We start from the raw sequence: 22,732 nt of genomic DNA, 5'->3' as shown, positions 1-22,732 counted from the left end.
AGATTATAACTCTTACAATCTTTCACTGACCTGAGAGCCATTCCCTTGAAATGTACTCATCAGGAGGGACAGGGCCTCTTTCTCCCTTCTCTGTGGGAGGATAGACTCCTCCTGCCTCCCACACCTGCCAGATAGCAGACACACCTGGCCTAATTGCAGCTTCACTGACTGGCTCATTGTGACTTTTCACTACCTCCCGCCCCCCGCAGCCCCCATTCTCCCTTTGAAACACCCAGTCACCTCTGCAGCACATCGGATGGAGCGCAGCTCTTTGCCCTGCTGTCCGTAGTTACCGAATAAAATCTGCTTTCACCACTTCATAATGTATGGCTGTGTATGTCTTTGACATGCTACATGTTTTGTTTTCTCTATATGTTTTTTATACTAAATATGTGTCACGCACACAGAGGGGGCACGTCAGCAGCATATACTCCCATTTTTGAAACAAAACAAAACAAAACTCAAAACGTGTGAGGGGCGGAAACCCTTGACCTGGGAGGCTGGATGGGGCGCTGGGCCGGAATTCGTGCTCCCGGGTACCCCGGCGCCGGCGCTCTCAAGCTGAGGGCCCTCGCTCAGCCAGCCTCAGTTTTCCCACCGGAAACTCGAGGGCTCCCGGGTGTCCGCCCCGCGGTCCTCACCGCCCCCGTTGCCCCCGTGCCCCTGGCCCACAGGCGGGCTCCACGAGAGACCCGGGGAAACCGGAAGTTGGAACGGGGCAGCCGGACGGAAAACGCGGGCACACCGGCCAGGGTCTGGCAGCACCAGGATGACCCTTCGCCCTCGGCGGGACTGCTCCTCGCGGGCGCGGACAGCAGCGCGCAGGTAAGGGCAGCAGGGCGGTGCTGTGGGGGGCGGGGCCAGGGAGGCGACAGCCAATCACCGCGTCTCCCGTGGGGGCGGGATGGGGCAGTTGTTGCTTGGGAGACGCGCTCCCCGCATAGTTGCCCTGCGGGCTGCAGAGCTGGGGAACGACGACTTGTGCGCGCGGGGCTCCTGGGCCTCCTGTGGCTCCGAACGCCTCCCCCTGCGTCCGTCTCGCATCAGGGGACGGGGCCTCAGGGTTGCCTCCACGCCACCGGCGGTGAGCGGGCCGCCCGGCACCTGAACTCTCACTACCTGGTCTCCAGCGGCCCTGGGAGTTCTGTTATTTTTCTTCAAAATTTGTTTTATTTCCGGGGTTCCACCTACCTAACACTTGTACTGGCTTCCTTTTCTTCTTTTTCAATGGTTAACATTTTCTCTGCTGTTTACTCGATTATTCCTATTTTTCTTGGCTTCTCTTACATTCCTTTATTTGCCCCTATTGTCTCTCCTTCCTAAGGCTAAATCTCTGCATTTCCCTGTCTCCAGCCTGGCTTAACGGTGTTCATTAACACACGTTTGTTTTTATTTTTCTCACATCAGATGATTCTTTTTTCTAGTTTTTATTATTCTGGCTGCTTTTTTGTAAGGTCCTCTTTAAGACCTGAATCAGCTCGCAGGCCAGTCTGAGGGTAGATCACGATTTACTAAAGGTGGCGTATTCTCTCTTACTCAAGCTCACTGAAGCCGCAGGATAGTGGAGTTGGCATTTGTTGAGTGTTTCCCGTGCCTGAAGCTCTGATAAGCGCCTTGTAAACAGGCTCCTGAGGTAAGTACTCTCTAACCTGGTGGCCTGTGAGTGGGACAACAGATGTTTTCTGCTGGAATTGTATGGAGTTCTTAATTTTGTTTTGTTTTTGTTTTTAGTCATCAACATTCAAAAGTCAGGATATTTCACATAGAAATTGAATTCTTTTTGGCTTCTCTTGAAAAAACCTCATGCTTGGGCAATACTGAGCCCCCAACCGCCCCCTTTAAACAAAATATGGTTTCTTGAGGCCCCTGAAGTCTCTCCCACTCCGGTCTTACACCCAAGGCACTGGTGGTTTATGGTACTGCGTGGTTGCTGAAGGCATTTAAGTTTTTGATCTCTACTTATTGACTCACCCTGCCCTGGTCTGAAGTCTTTTGGAGACTGCAATTCCCACAAAGCAAATATCAATAATCCTTCCTCCTAGACCTGCTCAGGCCTAGAGCCAGCCCTAGAAGGGTTTCCTCTCATTTCCAAGAAGGAGCTAATATCTATCACATAGCAGATGCTCAGTAAATATTTTCTGGGGCTCCCCTGGTGGCGCAGTGATTGAGAGTCTGCCTGCCAATGCAGGGGACATGGGTTCGTGACCTGGTCTGGGAAGATCCCACATGCTGCGGAGCGGCTGGGCCCGTGAGCCATGGCCGCTGGGCCTGCGCATCCGGAGCCTGTGCTCCGCAACAGGAGAGGCCACAACAGTGAGAGGCCCGCATACCGAAAAAAAAAAAAAAATATATATATATATATATATAATTTTTTTTTCTGAACAGTTAAATAAATGTTGAGACTTCTTTTGGTCTAACTTAGGTGATCCCATGGTGGGATCCAAACCTCTGGGCTTCCTCAGTATCCCTGAACTGTAGCCCCTTTTGTCTGGTAGAGAAACGTTTGCCCAGGAATCAGGACACACCCGTTCTTTCTGGACTTGGTGCACTCCTGGGACTGCCATGTGTGAGATGGTCCACCTCAGGTTGAGTTCCTTTACTCTGGACACTGGCTTAACACAGTCTGGCTCCCAGACTGTGCATTTCATCTTTTCCAGGGCCCCCTGTGGCTTTTTCTCATTTTATAATTCTGTTTTAAAAACAGTATTGACTTTTGATACAATTTTGTTCATCTCTCTTTACTTTGAGGATTAAAACACCTGGAGATACTGACCAGAGCCAAACCCTGGGGGTAATTTTTCTTTCATCAAAGTGATAGTAGAATCAATAAGAATTCTAGGACTCCTAAAACAAGTTGAACTCCAAAAGCAGAGTTGCAAACTCAAAATGCTGCAAGGGCCAAGTGGAGAACCAAAGGTAGCACCCTGAGATCAGGCCCGGAATGGGAGGAATATGGGTCCAAGTTTGCTCTGGTTGTTCTGGTTTCTCAAGAAAATCAATTTTATGGGAATTCCCCTCACTTTTATTTTTTTATAAATTTATTTATTTATGGCTGCGTTGGGGCTTCGTTGCTGCGTGCAGACTTTCCCTAGTTGTGGTGAGTGGGGGCTACCCTTCATTGTGGTGCTCTGACTTCTCACTGCAGTGGCTTCTCTTTGTTGTGGAGCACAGACTGTAGGTGGGCGGGCTTCAGTAGTTGTGGTACGCTGGCTCAGTCGTTGTGGCTCATGGGCTCTAAAGCGCAGGCTCAGTAGTTGTGGCGCACGGGCTTAGTTGCTCCGCGGCATGTGGGATCTGCCCGGGCCAGGGCTCTGAACCCATGTCCCCTGCATTGGCAGGCGAATTCTTAACCACTGCGCCACCAGGGAAGTCCTGGAACCCTCCTAATTTTTTAAGCGTTGGGAACTAAGTTTTAAAAAAATTGAACCCTTGTGAGTGCACACAGCACACCGATGGGGTGGTACAAGGGCCAGTGGTGCCTGTCTTCCTGGGTGAAGTGGATGTATCTCAGAGGACTCTGATAGGCCGAAGGCAGGGGGCCTGGGAACGTTTCCAGCAGGAATCTTCCTGGAATCTGACTACAGGGCTGGCCCTCACCCCTTTCCTGACACTCATCTCCTGTGCCCTGTTAAGGAGAAATAAGTGCCTTGCCCCAGGGAGTGAAGCGCAGTCTCTGTTCTCCCGTTTTGGGAGCCTTAGCTCTCAGAGTCTGAAGGGAAGACAGAAGCTGAGAGGTGGACTATGAAGCCACCAGGGATGTCTGAGGGTTTGGGACCCCATGCATGGCTGGGTCAGACCCCTTTGTCACCTCTATCCCTAGCCTTGAGAGGGAGCTGGTCGGGGGCGGGGGGAGGGCAGCGTCTGGAAAAATCAGATTGATGCCACATCTTTCCAAAGTGTGAGACATAGGTGTAGGGGTGGGTACTGAGGAGTTCCCAGGTCTCTTCGTTTCCTAAGTTTGCTCTTAGGGAGAGAGAACTCCATGCCAGTCTTGGCGGGAACCCAGAGGAGCTGCTGACTGGTCTGGGAGCCTTAAATGAAATCCAGGGACGTCTCCACGGAGACACCCATAAGACTTTCAGAAGCTCTGTGTACTGAAAAGGACCACCATGTCCCTCCACTCGGCAAAGTGTCCTTCGTCCTGTAACGACAGCTGCAATTTGAAACGTCAAATATCAAAATCCTTACACAAAATATATTTTCCCACTTTGGCGCTCCTGCTTGGCTGGTGTCACGAGCACGTGCCAGGTAAAGCGATCGTGAGCCGGCAACGCGGATCTGGGAGTCACCTCCCGGCCGAGAGCAGGTGCAGCCGGCCTCGGGACCCCAGACCCGGAACCCTCCAAGCTGGGAACGCTGTAGGGCTGCAGCTGTGTGGGGAACGGGATCTGGGAGGGACTTCCTGTTGTCCCTAATCCCAGTCTCCACCCGGCTCCCCGCGCCCGGTGTAGGCTGCGGAGACTCCCTTCCCCGGGGGAGGGGGCTCCGCCGCCCGAGGTGACCCCTCCGCCTCCACCTCGGTGAGAGGGGGGCTGGGAGGGCGCCTGGATCCCGAGACCCGCGCGGGTGGCCAGCTGGCAGGAGGGGACGGGGTCAAAGGTGGAAGGCTACGGGCTGGCAGGGAGAGGAGGCCTGGACCCGGGTTCGGAAAGAGGAAGGACATCATCTGTGCGGGACCGTGAGCAGGATGGACACCCGGCCCGGGCGGGTGGTTGCAGCCGCAGGGAGGGCTGCTGAGAGCGGGCAGCTCAATTTCTGGATCCCAGGCGGGACCGAGTCAGGTCGAGCGCAGGGTGTGTGTGTGTGTGTCCTGGACCCGGGAGACGGCGGGGCCTGTATTCCTCCGCGGAGCTGGCTGTGGTGGGCGGGGCCCCACTCAGCACCTGTTTCGCAGGATCTCTGCAGACCTTTCGGCTCCTGATGACAGGAGATTCAGATTTCAAGTCACCCCGGTTTTCCTTAACCCAGTTGCTGTGAGAGTCTTGCTTCAACGATAAACGGGATAATACAAAATAGCATTCTGTCAAAGAGAGGGACCAAAAAACAACATAGAGGGTGAGACCGTTGGAGGGCGTCTCGGAGGTTTTATTTCTGATTGGGACCAGGGATGGATCTGGTCCGGCGTGGGAATTTGGGGGGCTTCAGGGATGTCCAGGAGACACTGGCTGATTTCCTTCTGCTCCTCTAGGCTCCTGGCCAGAAGCTGGAGGGGACTTGGCCAACAAGACCAAGAAACAACTCGGCTGAGCTTTGTAGCTCTGAGACAGAAAATGTCTGCGGATGGTGGAGGCATCCGTGCTACCCAGGACAAGGAGGGAGCCCAAGAGGTATGGATGGGGTGCTGGGTGAGGGAGGCATGCACTGGAAGGAACTGGAGTGGAAGGGGATTTTCAAGGCAGGGCATTTGGACCAATGGATGAGTTAGACTCACCGTGGGAGCAGGACTGGTAGATGCGGTGGGGGGATGTTGAAGAGAAGGTGGTATGATGGGAAATACCTTCCACCTGGGAATCGACTTCTATGGGACTGCTTTGCTTTGCCTCGTGAATTCGGTAGTCAGCAGACCAAAGGCTACACGAGATAGTAAGGGGGCTGCACAGGGGTCCCGTGGGTGGGGTTTGCTCTCTGAACAGTGCTCAGAGCATATGGGCAAGCCTCAGTCTACCCTCTACTCCCCTCTGCCTGGGCCCGCACCTCCTCTCTCTCTGGGTCTGAGCACATAGCCCTTCCTGTACCTGTTGCCTGTGTGTGCGTAGTTACGACTTGCGGGGAGACCATGGTCACCAAGCTTGGGACTGGGGGAACATGAGTCAGCTGCAGCGGGATGTGCGACCTTGGGCAGGTCCCTTGGCCTCTGGGAACCAGGTGTGTCATCTATAAAATGCAGATCATGTGCCTGCCATTCCCACCTGTCTTGCCAGGTGGTTGGGAGGCTCAGAGAAGATAATAGGCATGAGAGGCCTCTGTAAGCAGCTCATCAGCCCGTAGGTGCTCATTATTGTAACATATAAAACACCACCACCCACAGCAACTAGAACCTAGGTCAGAGAAACCTGGAAATCCTCAGCTACGGTTTCCAGTAGCTGTAAGTTCAAGTACAAATCAAGTGTCAGTTCTGTTTTCATACCATAGAAGCACAAAGAATTTTTACTGCAGTTCAGTTTCCCTTCCATAATGCCTTTGTAACTCCCAGTGGGCCTCATATGTCCACAACATTCTGTGCTGATGTTGGATTCTGTCAGCTCACACAGTAGAGTAATAATAGTAATTACCAGCACTGCTCTTTGTTTATCCAGAACTTTGTGGAGAGGAGAGCTGTTTCTCACGTGTTATCTGTGTGGAGGCAGAGCAGCTGAGTCTCGGAGGCCGCCTGGCCTGTGTGGCTCCCAGGAACTTTGACTCCTGGCCTGAGAGTCTTATATACTGAGGTGGGTGGGGAGGTGGAGGGATAGGCTTGAGTTCCCAGCAGAAGGCTGGCCGGTGCCCAGTGCTATGGGTGGTGATGATGAGGCCTCACCAGGGCCTCCCAGTGCAAGGGAAGTGACTTTCCCAGTGCAAGGGAAGTGACTTTCCCAGTGCTCTGCTCTGCTCAGGACTGAAAGGCTGGTAAGCGGTGGTTCTGGATTCCAGCCCCGGTAGCCTGACTCAAAAGCTTGCTCCTCACCTCCCAGAGGGCTGGGGCAGAGGCTGCTATGAAGAGGGGAGGGAGGATCCTGGCAGTCCCATTGTGGGGGACAGTGCTAAAGGGGGTGAGCCTGAGAGGAGTTTCCCTTCCATCAGACTTAGGTGGGTACAAGGCCTCAGCACAGTTAGAGGTATGCTTGGACTTATTTTTTCCAAATCAGAAACTGCCAACAGCTCTGACCAATTGAGTTAGGACTGAAATGGCCCAAGGCCACATGTCTTCCTGTCACTTTCAAGAAGTTATGGCCCTGGGGGTGACTTGTGAGTCCGATACACTGAGTTCAAGTCCTGGCCGAGTCACTCCAAGCTCTGTGACCTTGGGCCATTGTCTGTTCTCAGAGCCTGGGGGTGTGAGTTTTCTGTGTCTGCTGTAACAAAGGACCACAAACTGGGTGGCTTAAAACAACCGGCTTTTATTCTCTCACACTTTGGAGGCCAGAACCCCAAAATCAAGGGGTCAGCAGGGCCCCCTCCCAAGGCTCTAGGGGAGGATCCTTCCTGCCTCTCAGCTTTTGGTGGCTCCAGGTGTCCCTTGGTTTGTGACAGCATCACTCCAGCCTCTGCTTCCATCTTCACATGGCTTCTCCTCTGTTTCTGTGTCCTCTCCTCTTTTTTTTTGGCTGCCGCATGGCTTGTGGGATCCTAGTTCCCTGACCAGGGATAGAACCTGGGCCCTCGGCAGTGAAAGCGGGAGTCCTAACCACTGGACTGCCAGGGAAGCCCCTGTGTCCTCTCCTCTTCTATGGACACCAGTCATTGGATTCAGGGCCCAACCTGAATCCAGGATTATTTCATCTCAAGATCCATAACTACATCTGCAAAGACCTTTTTTCCAAATAAGGTCACATTCTGAGGTTCCGAGTAGACATGAATTTTGAGGGTACACTATTCAACCCAGCCAACTACATTCGGTTTTCTCATATATTAAAAGAATAACAATCCACACTCCTGTGGGAGGTGGGAGGCTCAAATTGGGAAGAGGCATCTGCCCTGTGGGCACCCAGCAGGGCCTCGATGAGCCTCCCCTCCTTCCCTCACTGTCCTGCCTCACAGGGTGAACCACGGATATGCAGGTCTCAGGGACGGAGGCGGAAGCAGGGCCAGCCTTGCATCTGGGTGTGCGTTCTGCCAGCCTCGGTGTCTGCCTCTGCAGGTCCCCGAGTGTGGAGTTCTGCTGTGTTTCCCATTCTCCGTCCCAGTGCTGATGGGGCTGTTATTTCTAGACTCCAGGTCATGGGCATTCTTGTCAAGAAATGCTTTCCGAGTCGGAGGGGACAGTGCCGTTGGGAGCCGCTCAGGAGTCACCCCACATCAAGATGGAGCCGGAAGAGCCGCACCCTGAGGGGGCATCACAGGAGGCCAGAGCTCAAGGAGTACGGGGCTGGGTGCCCCTAAGCCAGGGCTCTAAGGAGAAATCACATTTCCTGCCTGGCGGAGGTGAGGAGGGGGATGTGGAGAGAGGCACTTTCCCAGGTGGACGCTCAGCCCGGGTGGGGAGACCCTGATGTCTGCCCCACCTGCCCCTTGGAGGCTGCCCCCGCTCACCCTCAGAGCCCACTGACCCTCTTCTTGGATCAGGTCGGGGGTGGAGTTGGAGGCACTGTGGGTTTCCCTGGTGGGCCTGGCATGAGCTCACTGCGGGGAGTGGGAGGGCCAAGCGGGATGAGGTGGCCGCGCTGAGGACCTCTCTCCTCTCTCAGCCCTCCCCTCCCCCCAGATCTCTGTGCTTTCTCACGAGGGGAGGACCAGAGACCGGCGGATGGCCGCGGCGCTCCTCACTGCCTGGTCCCAGGTGAGTGTCCCCATCCACAGCTGGAGCCGAAGGATGTGGAGGGACAGCGTCTCTGAATCATCCTCTGGATCTGAGCGCTGGACCTGAGGGTGGGGACTGGAGATCCTGAGCTTTGGCAGTGGTGCCGAAAAGAAGGATCCTTGTTTTTGTCTCTTGTCTTCTGCTGTACACAAGCGCTTTGTTCTTGCCCACAAAAGCCTTCCTTGGGCAACTGTCCTGCTTCATCACACCCGAGGGCCAGCCTCACTTGAGTCAGCAGGATGGGAGTCGGGGTCTTGCCCTTGTCCTGGCACCACCATGCCCCTCCACCACGTCCTGGCGTGTCCTGGAGAGTGGGCATCTCATGTTGTTTCAGATGCCAGTGACCTTTGAGGATGTGGCTGTGTACCTCTCCCGGGAGGAGTGGGGGCGGCTGGACCACACACAGCAGAGCTTCTACAGGGATATCCTGCAGAAGAGGAACGGGCTGTCCTTGGGTAAGTGCTCACTCGTGCTGGAGTGCTGCTTCCTGAGGCCCTGGGAAGTCAGCGGTGGGGCCTATCTGCCATCACCTCCTCCTCCCTTTCCAGGGCTTGAACCCCCTCTTGTGGCTCATCCAGACCTCACTGTACTATAGAAGCTTCCTAGTGATGGATGTGTTCTGGTCGGTGCTGATATGGTAGCCATGAGCCATATGTGGCTATTGACCCCTAGAAATGCAGCTAGGGCAACTGAGTTTTTTGTTTTATCTCATTTTAATCAGCTCAGATTTGAATTGAAATAACCACATGTGGCTAGCGGCTGCTGTGCTGGACAGTGCCGACCTAGAGACTGTGCTTCTCTCCAGTTCTTCCCTAGCTTATTCCAGTAGTTCCCCCACTTCCAAGCCCAGCTTCAGAGGTATCTGACCAGAAAGCCTGGCTCTGGGCCGGGCTGCTAGCCCAGGGGATGGGGAACAGTGCCAGCTAATCCCTCCAGGCCTTTGACTCTGAGCTGTCACATCCACCCCAGGGCCGTGTCCTCTTCTCAGAGGGGCCTTGGCTCCCTTGGTTTTTCTCATGGTAAGCAGTAAAGTCCCAGGGCTTTGATTCCTCAGTTTCAGGCTCTAGTTTTCATGGCAGACTTTTATGAGGGCTTATGGAAAAATCAGCATTCATTCATTCATTGTCATTCATTCGGTCATTCAGTCTGTTTGTCTGTCAGTGCACATCTGTTGCACACCTGCTAGTCCAGGTGGAGCCAGGGTCTTGGTAATTCCACCCTCTGACTTTGATGGCGGGCCAAGACCCCTGTTGTCCCTGGTGGACCCCGGGATCACAGCAGCTGCTGTGCTCACACCTTTAATTATCTCTGGTTTGCTCACCACCCATTGTTAGCACTCTCCGGGGCCCAGGCCAGCAGGTCCAGGCAAGTCTTGGGAGATCAGAGGGAACCAGCATCCACTCCAGAGCCCCATGGCAGGCCTCACAAATGCCCTAAACCACCCAGTTGGTCCAAACATTCCTTCCCCCCCATGGGGCTTGGATCAGGGCATGGAGGCCAGGGCCCTTCTGCTCTCTTCCTGACTTGACCAGAATTCTCAGGCCCTCACCCTGGGGTACTTGGCAAATGGGCCTTTGGTCCTTGACTTCTGGGTGGTCAGTGTCCCTGGCCCTCTTATCGCAGGCCCTCCCACTTGGCCTCTCTTTGCCCACTGCCCCTCCCCCAGGAGCCCTTTTTGCCTGTGATCCTGGGAAGGTGCAGGTGCAGGATAGAAAGACTGCATCTGGTTTCTGACATTGCTGGACTCACTGCTGCGGACAGTGTGACATAGAGGTGGCCAGCAGCTGACCTGGCCCAGCCCTGAGAAGAGTGTGCCTGGAGGTTGCCCCGGAGTGTGCATCCTGAGAGGGCATGGCCATCTGCCCCCAGTGACTGTTGAGCTCACTTGGTTTTGCCCCGTGTTTGCAGAGCTGCATCCCCTCTTCTTTTGCTCCATCATCTCTCCGGGGAGGTGGGGGGTGGTTTCTCCTTGCTGTGCAGCCCGAAAGGCCCTGACTGAGCACAGCATCTCTTCCCAAGCAGGGTTTCCCTTCAGCAGGCCTTTCTGGGCCTCTCAAGTGCAGGGCAAGGGCGAGGCCTCGGGATCCTGCCAGCAGATGGGAGATGAGGAGGAGGAGAAGAGAGGTGCGTGCAGAGGTGACAGGTGGGCGGGGCAGTAGGGTCGTGGCTGTCACTCCCAGGTGCCCCATGTCAGTGCGGGCGGTTTTCTGTGGGGTGCAGACACACAGCCCCTCCTGGGGCAGGGCCGCCAGCCCTCCCTCCTGTGTGGAGGGTGGCTCTTGCTTCCAGGGTTCCCAGCAGGTCCTTGCCCTAATTTCTAGCTCCACAATTCCCCCGGGGCCCTCATGAAAGCCTCTGCCTTGCTGGAATCCCTCTTTATCCAGGAGCCATGGAGGTGGGCAAGGAGGAGCTAGCCCCATCCCTGGGAGCCCTTGGGGATATGAAGTCCTTCAAAAGCAGGGTGGGGAGAGCCCAGGGGGACGCCCCACGGTGTGGGCAGCGAGCAGCCGGCAGCCAGAGCTCAGGGCCAGCCAAGGACGATGTGCAGCCGGGTCCCGTGGTGGAGGCACAGTCGGAACCAGCCCCGCCTGACATCGGCATCCCGAAAGCCCAGGAGGGCCGCTTCCCAGAGCAACCCAGAGAGGGGGGGACGACCGCCCCTGAGAGCAGCGAGGAGGGCCTGGCCTCTGACGGCGACGCCGGCAAGAAGACCTACAAGTGCGAGCAGTGCGGCAAGGCCTTCAGCTGGCACTCGCACTTGGTGACGCACCGGCGCACGCACACGGGTGAGAAGCCCTACGCGTGCACGGACTGCGGCAAGCGCTTCGGCCGCAGCTCACACCTCATCCAGCACCAGATCATCCACACCGGCGAGAAGCCCTACACCTGCCCGTCCTGCTGGAAAAGCTTTAGCCACCACTCGACGCTGATCCAGCACCAGCGCATCCACACGGGTGAGAAGCCCTACGTGTGCGACCGCTGCGCCAAGCGCTTCACCCGCCGCTCGGACTTGGTCACCCACCAGGGCACCCACACGGGCGCCAAGCCGCACAAATGCCCCATCTGCGGCAAGTGCTTCACGCAGAGCTCAGCCCTGGTCACCCACCAGCGCACCCACACCGGGGTCAAACCCTACCCGTGCCCCGAGTGCGGCAAGTGCTTCAGCCAGCGCTCCAACCTCATCGCCCACAACCGCACACACACCGGCGAGAAGCCCTACCACTGCCTCGACTGCGGCAAGAGCTTCAGCCACAGCTCGCACCTCACTGCCCACCAGCGCACCCACCGTGGTGTCCGGCCCTACTCCTGCCCCCTGTGCGGCAAGAGCTTCAGCCGGCGCTCCAACCTGCACCGGCACGAGAAGATCCACACGGCGGGGCCCAAGGCCCTGGCCATGCTGATGCTGGGGGCAGCCGGGGCTCTGGCGGCACCCCCTCCGGCCCCCACCTAGGAGGCTGAGAGACAGGGGCTGGCCTGGAGACAGGGAAGGAGGGGGATTGGAGCAGGGGCAGCTGCTGCGGGGGTGTGACCTGGGAGGCCCAGGAAGGGAGTTGGGGAGGTGCTGGCATGGGGATGGGGCGCGGCAACATGGGAGGAGCTCGGGTGAGGAGGAGGCATGCTCACTGCAAATTAAAGGCCTTGGAATTCGAGCGACAGCCTATAGCTCTGTCTCGTGGGGCCCTGGAGGCTGACCCTGGACTTGGCGGGGGGAAGTGGGGGCTCCAGAGTCAACCCAGTGTCTCCTCACTCAGCCATCCCTATGTCATCCCTCTGGGGGCTTGGGCACCTTCCTCCCCAGCCTTCACCTGGCTTGGACCCATTCCAGAGCCTATAGCAAAGGCTTCTGAGCACAGAGGTTTCCAAACCTGAAGTCAGCTGGCCACTTCTGAAATTGTGGACCCGGTGGGGTGGTCTGCTGCTGTGGTCACTTGTCCCAGGCATTGCCCACTGAGCTCTGGACCCTCCCTGGGCTCTTCTCTTTGGGAGCCGGGAGGAGGGCCAAGCCAGCATGGGAATTCATGCTCAGTGTCTCCTGCCTTCCCTGTCTCCTGTCTCAGGCACTGGGGCCTGCATTTTGTGACTGGACGTTTTCACCTGCGTCCCTGAGGACCCAGCTGTAATCCAGTGAGGATTTCTCACTTACCAGGGACCCTGCCCCTCCTGGTCCTTTCTGAGGCTGCTGCCAGCTTCCTCTCCTATTTCTCACCTCCTTGGTCTCTTTGCACATGTCTTTTATAATTTGCCCTAACCGCCCCTGCCTGGCTGTTTTACTCCTGGCCTTCTGGTTTTTTAGCTCTGAAGCTTCCCATTCTCTACATTTTTTTTTCCCCCGCTGGGGAGGGGTGGGCTCAGCTTGCTTATTGTCCTAGGTTTGCAGCTCAGCTCTCACAATTACATTCAGTCTGACACCAAATGACCTTGAGGACGTCTGCATCAGGGAGGCTGTTGGGACCCCACCTGTCTCTGCAGATCACAGGGCTAGCAGGGCAGTCGCAGCCCCGGTTAGCTCCCAGCCAATAAGGGATGAAATGTCTTGAACAGGACAGCAGACTGAGAATGGTAATAATAGCTGCCAGTGGCAGCTGCCCTGTCAGGCGTGGGACCAAGCACCATATATACGTTTCCTCAACGCTCTACAAGTCTGAGCAGTGGGTTTCATCTCAGTTTTATAGAGGAGGAAACAGGCCAAGAAGTCCAATAACTTGTCCAAAGTCATTGAACCAGAGAGCTGGAAGCTGGGGCTCAGGTCCAGGGTTTTTATTTGTTTGTTTATTTATTTACTTGGTTGCACCGGGTCTTAGTTGTGGCTCACTGGCTCCTTAGTTGCAGCACATGGTTTCCTTAGTTGTGGCTGCAGGGCTTCTCAGTTGTGGCTCACTGGCTCCTTAGTTGTGGCATGTGAACTCCCAGTTGCAGCATGCATGTGGGATCTAGTTCCCTGACCAGGGATCGATCCTGGGGCCCCTGCATTGGGAGCACGGAGTCCTATCCACTATGCCACCAGGGAAGTCCCAAGATATTTAGGGAGTTCTAGACAATGCTATAAGACTAAGAAAATAATGAGTATAAATTCTGGAAATGAATATAAATTTTCTGGAAAGACAATTTTCCCTTTTTACATCATAGAAAAATAAACTATCAGAAGGAAAGTACAATAAGGTGGTCAATTTCAATATAACTATAAACAAATTATCATCCATCAGCAATGCCCAATAGAATATATGGTAGGTGTGCTAGTTATTAATTTATTGTCCCTCAAACCCCCAATACACCCTTTTGTCCTGCTTTGTGGTAATGGAGCCAGATCCCACGGACGTTTCTCCTTTGCAAGCCAACTTGTTGTTAATCTTTGTCAGTACAGGGTGAAGAACAATGTAAGGGCACACTGGAAAAAGGGACTTTCAAGTTCCTTCTTCCTTGTGTAGTTTTCCACTGGGGCCAGTAAGGGGAGGAGAGGGAGCCCAGTAGCATCCACTTCAGCGGTCTTCTTAGAACAGCCTGGGCTCATCCCTTCCAGCAAGTAGTTCAAGCAAATGCAGGAAGGTGTACGTAGTAAACATCTACAAATGGAAAAATTGAAACAATCTAAATATCCAAGAGTAGGGGACTTTAAATGGAATATGGAACTTCCATGTTTTGGAATACTATGCACCTTGCACAACAGATGGATTTTGATAGACTTTTTTTTTTTTAATATTTTGTCTCCACAAGGCATTACCGTTATCTGAGATGGATTTTTTTTTATTTATTTATTTTTGGCTGCGTTGGATCTTCGTTGCTGTGCGCGGGCTTCTTCTAGCTGTGTCGAGCAAAGGCTGCTCTTCATTGCGGTGCCGAGGCTTCTCACTGAGGTGGCTTCTCGTTGCGGAGCATGGGCTGTAGGTGCGCGGGCTTCAGTAGTTGTGGCCCGCGGGGTCAGTAGTTGTGGCTTGCGGGCTCTAGAGCGCAGGCTCAGTAGTTGTGGGGCAACGGCTTAGTTGCTTCACAGCATGTGGGATCTTCCCGGGCCAGGGCTCGAACCCGTGTCCCCTGCATTGGCAGGCGGATTCTTAACCACTGCACCACGAGGGAAGTCCTCTTTGATAGACTTGAGCCAACAAAAATTCATTAAATAGAATTATTCCAGATTTACCTTAGAAATAATCATAGATGTAGAACTTAAGACTGAAATATTAATAGTGCTTATTTCTGAATGGCCTTATTAGGGATATTTTTAACTTTCAGTTATTTTAACCATCAGTTTTTCAACAAATATTGTGCCAGGCACAGTATTTAAGTTCTGGAAGTAGGGCAGTGAAAACAGTCTGATATCATGAAAATTATAGTCGAGTAGTGGGGGGCAAATATACAAATATGTCAGGTAGTGATAAAAGTTAGGAAGAAAAATAAGGCAGGGCAGAGGCATGGCAGCGGGTGCCGGGTGCTGTTTACATAGGGTTAGGGAAAAACCACTTTGAGGGAGTGCCATGTGAGCTGAGTGAGGAAGTTAGCTTTGTGGGTATGGATGCCTTTAAAATTTTCCGTACTTTATTTTCTTTCCTACACTAAGGATGCAATACTTGCATAATCAAACAACAACCACCACAAGAAAGGATTTTCTATTTCAGAAAAAGATCTGGAGTCTCATATCTCCAAGGGGAGTAAGAAGAGGGTGGGAGCAGGTCCAAATGCATAGAGCTTCCCCGACGCGGCCCGCCTGCTTTAGATTCTCCCCAGCCTGGAGAGCCCCGCTGTCCTTCAGTCAAATCTGCTGGTCGGGGTCAGCGTCGCCGACGGCCGCATCCTGCTGAGAGACCCTAGCCGACCCTCGGGAACAGAGGATCGGCGCAGGAGGTTCCCGGCCCCTCACTGGACTGCATTTCCCAGCAAGCTCCGCGCCCTGCTAGAAGCGGCTAAAGACTATTTGGGTGGGTGCGGGACCCTAAAAGCTATAAACGAGTCTCCTAAGGCTGAGTTCCGGCTCCTGGACCACGGCCCCCTCAGCTCTCGACCCACTGTGTAGCGGAAAGAGCAGGGGACGGAAGGAAGAGTCCACGCCCGAGCATCCCTTGCGGTGGAACAGGCGATCCACTCGTAGCTGGGCCCAGAGACATCTCTGCCCAGCAGGCCAGCCTTGGCTTTTCCTTTTCACCCTTCACGGGTCAGAGGAACACAGAAAACTGAAAGACAAGGCGAGAGGGAGAAAGCGCGAATCTAGGGGCAGACCTCAGCCTGGGGGCAGACCTCAGCCTGGGGGCAGACCTCAGCCTGGGGGCATGGGTGGTGACCACATGACGTCACTGCCTTCTGATTGGCCATCCCTGGAAATTCTCACCGTTCATTGGTCATCCGTCAGGGAGAAGGCCCGTACAGTAGGCGAACGCCCTCCTGGGGAGAGTAGTTGGAGTGCTTGTCTCGGCGCATGCGCCGTGTTGTTTCCCGGCGAGCCCCGCGCGAATTTCCGGCGCCGAAACCTGGAGGCGGAAACTGGGAACGCCTGGGCGACTGTGGGCGGTGTGAGTCCTGGGGGGCGGGACAGGCGACGCGGCCCGCCTGGCTCCGAGGTCGAGCGCAGGGCTTCGGGAGGCCGGGGCCAGCGCCCCGAGGCAGAGGCCGAAGGGGGCGCGCACCTCAGGGAGGTGCAGGGGAAAAGCCTGGGGCGCCGCACCCGCTGCCCGCCCCTCCGCCTCTCATCTGCGCTCAGGCAAGGCTGCTGGGACCGAGCGCGGGGCTCTGGCCGGGTCCGCGTTCCCGACTGCCGAGTCCTACTGAGCGACCCTGGTGAGTCCCTGGCTCTGTCCGAGCGGAGCCTTCTCCTCGGTCACTGGAGGATGAGCATGGAGAGCGTACCTTTCAGAATAAACTAAATAAAGTGCTTAGTGTGTAGTAGTAAAGAATTGGAAACAACCTGAATGCCTCACTCGGGTGGGTATTCATTAAGAAACGAGTATATCCATACCACGGAATCTCCTAGAGCGTCTGAGGCAGCATTGTTGCGTAGAAAAGCAAATGACAAAATAGTATTGCCGTAAGACCTGATTTATGTAAAAACACGCACAAAGCACTTTTCTCCCGGTTTCTATGGATATATTTCCAGTAAATGAACAGGGCAAGATTTGGGAGGTCATATGTCAGACTGTTAATGGGGGTGCAGCTGCAGTGTGGAAGGAAGAGTTTCTCTTTTATGTATTTCTGTATTGTTTAACACCCCCCCTTTTATTACAATGGTTTGTATCACTTTTTTTGTTGAAACAAAAAGCAATTAAAAATATTCCAGGGCTTCCCTGGTGGCGCAGTGGTTGAGAGTCCGCCTGCCGATGCAGGAGACACGGGTTCGTGCCCCAGTCCGGGAAGATCCCACACGGCGCGGAGCGGCTGGGCCCGTGAGCCATGGCCGCTGAGCCTGCGCGTCCGGAGCCTGTGCTCCGCAACGGGAGAGGCCACAACAGTGAGAGGCCCGTGTACCAAAAAAAAAAAAAAAAAAATATATATATATATATATATATATACACACACATATATATATATATTCCAAAATACAGACCTTTCAGGACTGTTGTGAAGAGAAGCAGTAAGGTATAACTGTCCCACGTTCATGTGTATCTGGATAAATGGCTCAGGATGGTGTCTGTGGGCCCTTTGCTGATACACTAGGGGCCAAAATTTGAGAAAAATACAAAATTTGAGAAAAATACATATATTGTATATTAAATAACGCCGCTAGCGCAATCTGGTACAACACTCAGTAATCAAAACATTAGTTTAAAAAAAACATTTTTTTTGGCCGCACTGCACGCCTTGCGAGATCTTAGTTCCCCACCCAGGGATCGAACCCGGGGTCCCTAGCAGTGAAAGCGCAGAGTCCTAACCACTGGACCTCCAGGAATTCCCAGTTAAAAAGAATTTTTTTTAATTGAAGAATAATATACAGAAATATACATCAGAAGTACAACTTGATAGATTTTTACAAACTGAACAAATACATTAATATTTCTCCCATAGAACCTATGAACATTTACATTAAGTGAGATAAATTGAGGTTATAAATATGCTCATCTCATGTCAGTAGACCAGGTGGTGAAAACCTGGGAGTTTTGGATTTTGGAGCTGAGGATAAGGAGCCGCGGATCTGTATTGGTAGGAGAGAGTCATGTGAGCAAGGCTTTATAGGAGAGCCTAAAATAGCCTTCAAGGCCAGGAAGAAAGGGAGCTGGAGTCCCTGGATGTCCCTCAAGGCTGGTGATTGCTCATGTACCGCCCCCCTCCTGCTATTCTGCTCTTTCCTCAGGAGTGCCTGTCCAGATGCCAACCCAGCTGCCACTGGGGATCCCTCTGGGAGATTGAAGGCCCAGGTTGAGGCTGACCAGCCCTGAGCCTTAGGCCAGGGGAATGGCAGCCCCCCCAGAGCCTCAGGACCAGGCCCCTGGGGAGGGAGAAGGGCTTCTGATCGTGAAGGTAGAAGATTCCTCCTGGGAGCAGGACGCTGCCCAGCAAGAGGACAGCAGGGATTCAGAGGTGTGCCGCCAGCGCTTTCGGCAGTTCTGCTACGGGGATGCGGGTGGGCCCCACGAGGCCTTCAGCCAGCTCTGGGAGCTCTGCTGCCGCTGGCTGCGGCCCGAGCTGCGCACCAAGGAGCAGATCCTGGAGCTGCTGGTGCTGGAGCAGTTCCTGAGCGTGCTGCCCGTGGGCGTCCAGGGCTGGGTATGCGAACGATGCCCAGGGAGTGGCGAGGAAGCTGTTGCCTTGGTGGAGGACCTGCAGAAGCAGCCAGTGAAAGCTTGGCCACAGGTGAGGGGCCCCTCCCGCATCCAGGGGCACCTGGATAGCACCTGGACTGAGGAGAGGTGGCCATCTCTATAGAGATGAGTCCTCCAGGGGGTGGGGCGGGGGTTGGGGGTGGGGGAGGACATGGAGAGCCAGAGGGAGCGTCCACAGGAGCTTGTCATAATGTGTGGCCTTTCTGAAAGACACTGTCCAAGTGAATCTGGTTTCTTTTGGTGGCTTTGGAGGGCAGCAGCAGGACCAAAGTGGGCATGCTCCAGGAAGGCAGGTTTTAGCTCCACAGGTTCTGCAAACGTTTATTTGTGTTCTGCTCTAGGCCAGGCCCTGGGGATACAGTGATGTGCATAGTGAGAGCACCAAAGGGGGTGTGAGAAGGTAGAGCTGTCCCTGTGAACCCTGCTGTCTTGTGGGGTGTTGGGTCCTTGACACTGGAAGCGTCTGGGGAGATGCTAATGTGTGGCGGGGGTGTGGGGTTCTGCCCTTGACAGGAAGGTCTCCCCCCACTGCCCCTTGCTAAGTGGCTCTTTGATTCTGGCCTTTGGGGGCTGGTTCTTGCCTCACGCTTGGTTGGGGAGTGTCCCTGGGCACATAGCACTGCCTGGTGTCACATTCTCATCTGGTCTTTCCTGGGGCCCCGTGTTGACCTTCTTCCCCACACCCAGCCTCCTGAGGGATGTGTCCTGTGTCTCCTTCCCAGGGGTTAAACTCTGTCTCCCCCATCTGGTCTTGGTGCTGATGAGCATGTTGTGGTTCCTGCACAGGATGTGCCCTCAGAGGGGGCGGAACCTGAGGCTGCAGTCCAGGGATCTCAGGCCCAGGGCCCTCCCCGGAAGGCAGGGACACAAAGCCGGCCACCTGTACCCTGGGAGCAGCACAGCCATGGTGGTGAGTAAACTTGAAGGTGGCAGAGTGGCTGGACAGGGGCCTGGGTCTTTCCTGGACGTTGCTCTAAAGGGAGCAAGAAGGGTATTTCTGTTCTGAGAAGGCAAGGTGTGTACGTGTGTGTGTGAAGGAGAGTTGCGAGATCTCACTCCCGGCCTGGGCTGGCCTCTTTGAGGCTCCATTCTTTCCCTGCAGCCCAGCTTCCGGTTCTTCTTAAAGAGGGGAGCACCAGAGAGACGACAGATACCTGCTTTGACTCTGGGGTGAGTTACCAGTTCCTTTGTCCCCTCTGATGCTGATGAGTCCCTGTAATGGGTCATGCCTTCTCACCAAGGCCTCTTCCATCCATCCTTTTCTGGCCTGGACCTGTCCTGTTTCCCATCCCCCTTCATGTCTCTGCCCATGACTGTCTGGGGAGTCCTGAGCAGGGCAGCCCTGAGCTGGGTTTTCTCACCTCATTCCAGGGACCTGTGACATTTGGAGACATTCCCTTCTATTTCTCCCGGGAAGAATGGGGGTCCCTGGACCCTGCTCAGAGAGATCTCTTCTGGGACATAAAAAGGGAGAACTCCCAGAACATTGCCCTGGGTAAGCAGTGGGCACAGCGAGGGGCCTTGGCGTCCTTGGCTCTTTTGAGCTGGAGGCTCTCGCCTCCTTGGAGTCCCAGCAGCAATGGGTGGGCCCAGTCAGGCCCCACCCCTGCACACCCTGCTGGAATCCTCAGTCTTCCTCCCAAGTCCTGGCTTAGCTGGCTCCAAAGAGGGCTTTCCCTGCGTCTCTTTAAGAGCCCCCGGAGGTTTCGTTTGTGCTGGTGTTCACTTTTCTCTGCCTGTGATGGCATGGGCAACATGCCAGGACTGTGCTGAGCACGGGTACAGGCATTTTCTCATGGGATCCTCACAACCCACCGCATGAAAGTGTGTGCACGTTTATAGACGAGGGACCTGAGACTCAGAGAGGTTGAAGGACACTGAAGGGACGGAGCTGGGACTTCGTGCAAACGTGGTTGTGAGGCCCCCTCAGCCTGCCCAGTGAAGAGGCGCGGAGAGACACCTGCTCACTAGAGGCCGCGCTGCTGGGTTTCTCTCCAGGTCAGGGCCTTCCTAAGCACTGTTTGGGGATCATCTCATTTAATCTGTGCAACCCAGTGGGACCGGCTAAGATCCCTCCTGATCCACTTCTATTTGTTCTTGAGCTGAGAGGACAAGAGCTTGTGTAGCGAGAGGAACCATGTTAGCTGAGCCCTGTGGTTCCTTGGTTGCTGATAACAAATGGTGAGGGTTGGGATCATTTATAGATGACCTCAGTCTATGCAGTTTTGGCATTTGAATAGGCAGGGCTTGGGGTGGGACGTTGGATCGCAGTGTGGGAAGGGGGTGTAGATTGGTTAGCCCTGTAGTTAGTAAGTGCCTCTGTTGGAGACGCCCAGCAAGCCCCTTGCCGCTTACTCTGAACCGTTTCTCTGTCGTCATTTTCTCGTGTCCCCATTCCATGGAGGAGGAAGCTGAGGCTGGAGTTTGCTGGAGCCCAGGGCTGTCTGAACCTGAGCCCCAGGCGCTGGCCGGGAGCCTCGTTTCTGCCTCCCCTCAACTCTGTCCCTGGAACCGCGTGGCACTGAAGAGGCCACCTCCTCCCCGCTTGCAGGTTTGGGACTCACGAGCCACAGCGAGAGATCCCGGCTGGAGGAGGTGGTGACGGCGCTCCCGGGCCAGGCTGCTGGCGATGTGACCGTGTCCTGGAGGCTGGAGGAGGCCGAGGCCCGGCCGGGGGTGCCCCGGGGGCGGGCAGCGGGGGCGCGGCGGGGGCGGCCACCCACGCGCCGGCGGCAGTTCCGGGACCTGGCGGCCGAGAAGCCGCACAGCTGCGGCCAGTGTGGCAAGCGCTTCCGCTGGGGCTCCGACCTGGCGCGCCACCAGCGCACGCACACGGGCGAGAAGCCGCACAAGTGCCAGGAGTGCGACAAGAGCTTCCGCAGCTCCTCGGACCTGGTGCGCCACCAGGGCGTGCACACGGGCCAGAAGCCCTTCTCCTGCTCCGAGTGCGGCAAGAGCTTCAGCCGCAGTGCCTACCTGGCCGACCACCAGCGCATCCACACGGGCGAGAAGCCTTTCGGCTGCAGTGACTGCGGCAAGAGCTTCTCACTGCGCTCCTACCTGCTGGACCACCGGCGTGTGCACACGGGCGAGCGGCCCTTCGGCTGCGGCGAGTGCGACAAGAGCTTCAAGCAGCGCGCCCACCTCATCGCCCACCAGAGCCTGCACGCCAAGATGGCCCAGCCTGTGGGGTGAGGGCCGGAAGGGCAGCCCAGGCAGGGTCCCCACCCGGCCCAGTCCACCATCTCCGCTGCCGGCAGGACTGCAGGGTCCCCCACGTGCAGAACCCATCAGCCCTGCCCTCCTGGGGACCTGGCCAACGCCCACCAGGCATGGAATCCCTTGTGACCTCGTGGCCATGCCCCTAACTGCTCTGGGGTTTTTCTTGCCCCCTGGTTTCCTGGAGCCCCGGCATATTCTAGGCTGGTGGCGTGAGCACAGGGGAGAAGCTGGGGCACAGGGACGTATGAGGACTCGGGCAGGCCTGGTGTCTCCATCCCAGAACCCCCTAAGCCTTGCTTGGCCCCGTCGCTCTCTGTTCCCAGCCTTCTCGGCTGGGTCTACGAGCTGGGCCTCCTGTCCTGCCATCCTGTGCCTTCCCACGGGGGTGAAGGCTAAGCCTTAGGGTACTGCTGGGCTCTGGGAGGGTCAGTCAGCCCACACCCATGAGGACCTGGGTCCTGGGTGCAGCCACAGGGGCTTTCTGGCCTCCACCCCTTCCCATTTCCAGACCTTGACCGCTCTGCGCTGTCCCAGCAGCATGCAAGCTGCCTGCCTCTGCCCTCAGCCAGCTTGCCCCCAGCTGAGTTCCCAAGAGTCACCCTCTACCAGTCTGGGGAGGGTGGTGTTGGCTCCAGGGACAGAGGCCAACTGTGCAGACCAAGAACAGGGCCAGCGGAGGCCCGCTGCCCCCGCTGCTCCCCAGTCTCCTGGAGTCTCGGGGTTTATGGTACTTAACACTAGCACTCCGTCAGCACCTTGTCACTAACTCCTCTGAGGCGCTGTATTCCCTGCAGAAGGGCATTCACAGGGACAGACCACAGGCCCTCCCAAGGAGCTGGCCCAGCTGGCCTCAAAGGGCAGCAGAAAGGTTGAATAAACATGAAAACTTTCTCCAGGCTATTCTTGTTCTTTAGGTGGCTGCTGGGGGTTGGGGGGACCTGGAATTCGTACCCCTGGGCCTCCTGGCCTGGTGGTCACAGTGGCACGTGATGCTGGATGGTCATCAGGTGGAGCCACATTCGTGGCTTCCAGGTCACCTGGGCCCCAAGGGCTGCCATGAGCCTTGGGTCCTTCCTCCTGTCAGCTAGTGCCTGTCCTAGTCTGAGGACAGCTCAGGATGGGACAGCTGGTGGCACCCCTCCCTACTCAGCAGGAGAGTGAGGGAGCTGACTGGGAGTGGGGCCTTTACGAGGCCACTCCCTCTCTCCCTTTGATGAAATGAGGAACCAGGCTCAGAGTCCGTGACTGGTCAGGGTGGTGGCTCATGCTGCCCGTA

The 22,732-nt window shown here is 55.6% G+C and overlaps 1 protein-coding gene across 10 annotated transcripts; it reads left to right on the top strand.

The window, feature by feature from the left end:
* Positions 1–733: 733 nt before the first annotated feature.
* On the top strand, positions 734–22,347 carry LOC137207231 (transcriptional repressor RHIT). Of its 10 annotated transcripts, none has more exons than XM_067706852.1 (8): positions 734–825; positions 1,542–1,633; positions 5,189–5,327; positions 7,908–8,121; positions 8,385–8,476; positions 8,832–8,952; positions 10,517–10,621; positions 10,882–12,147. In XM_067706852.1, exons 3-8 carry the CDS (start codon positions 5,271–5,273, stop codon positions 11,946–11,948), a joined length of 1,656 nt encoding a protein of 551 aa, XP_067562953.1. In that variant the 5' UTR covers positions 734–825; positions 1,542–1,633; positions 5,189–5,270; the 3' UTR covers positions 11,949–12,147. The 10 variants fall into 10 exon arrangements, with proteins under 10 accessions (XP_067562953.1, XP_067562952.1, XP_067562956.1 ...); XM_067706855.1 differs by lacking the exons at positions 734–825; positions 1,542–1,633 and adding exons at positions 4,406–5,055; positions 20,995–22,347 and having other exon boundaries at positions 10,882–11,882; XM_067706847.1 differs by lacking the exons at positions 734–825; positions 1,542–1,633 and adding exons at positions 4,409–4,793; positions 4,895–5,055.
* Positions 22,348–22,732: the final 385 nt, after the last annotated feature.

Source organism: Pseudorca crassidens, chromosome 15 (genome assembly GCF_039906515.1).
Source record: "Pseudorca crassidens isolate mPseCra1 chromosome 15, mPseCra1.hap1, whole genome shotgun sequence".
Lineage (NCBI taxonomy): Eukaryota > Metazoa > Chordata > Mammalia > Artiodactyla > Delphinidae > Pseudorca > Pseudorca crassidens.
This window is presented reverse-complemented; position numbering and strand designations above follow the sequence as displayed.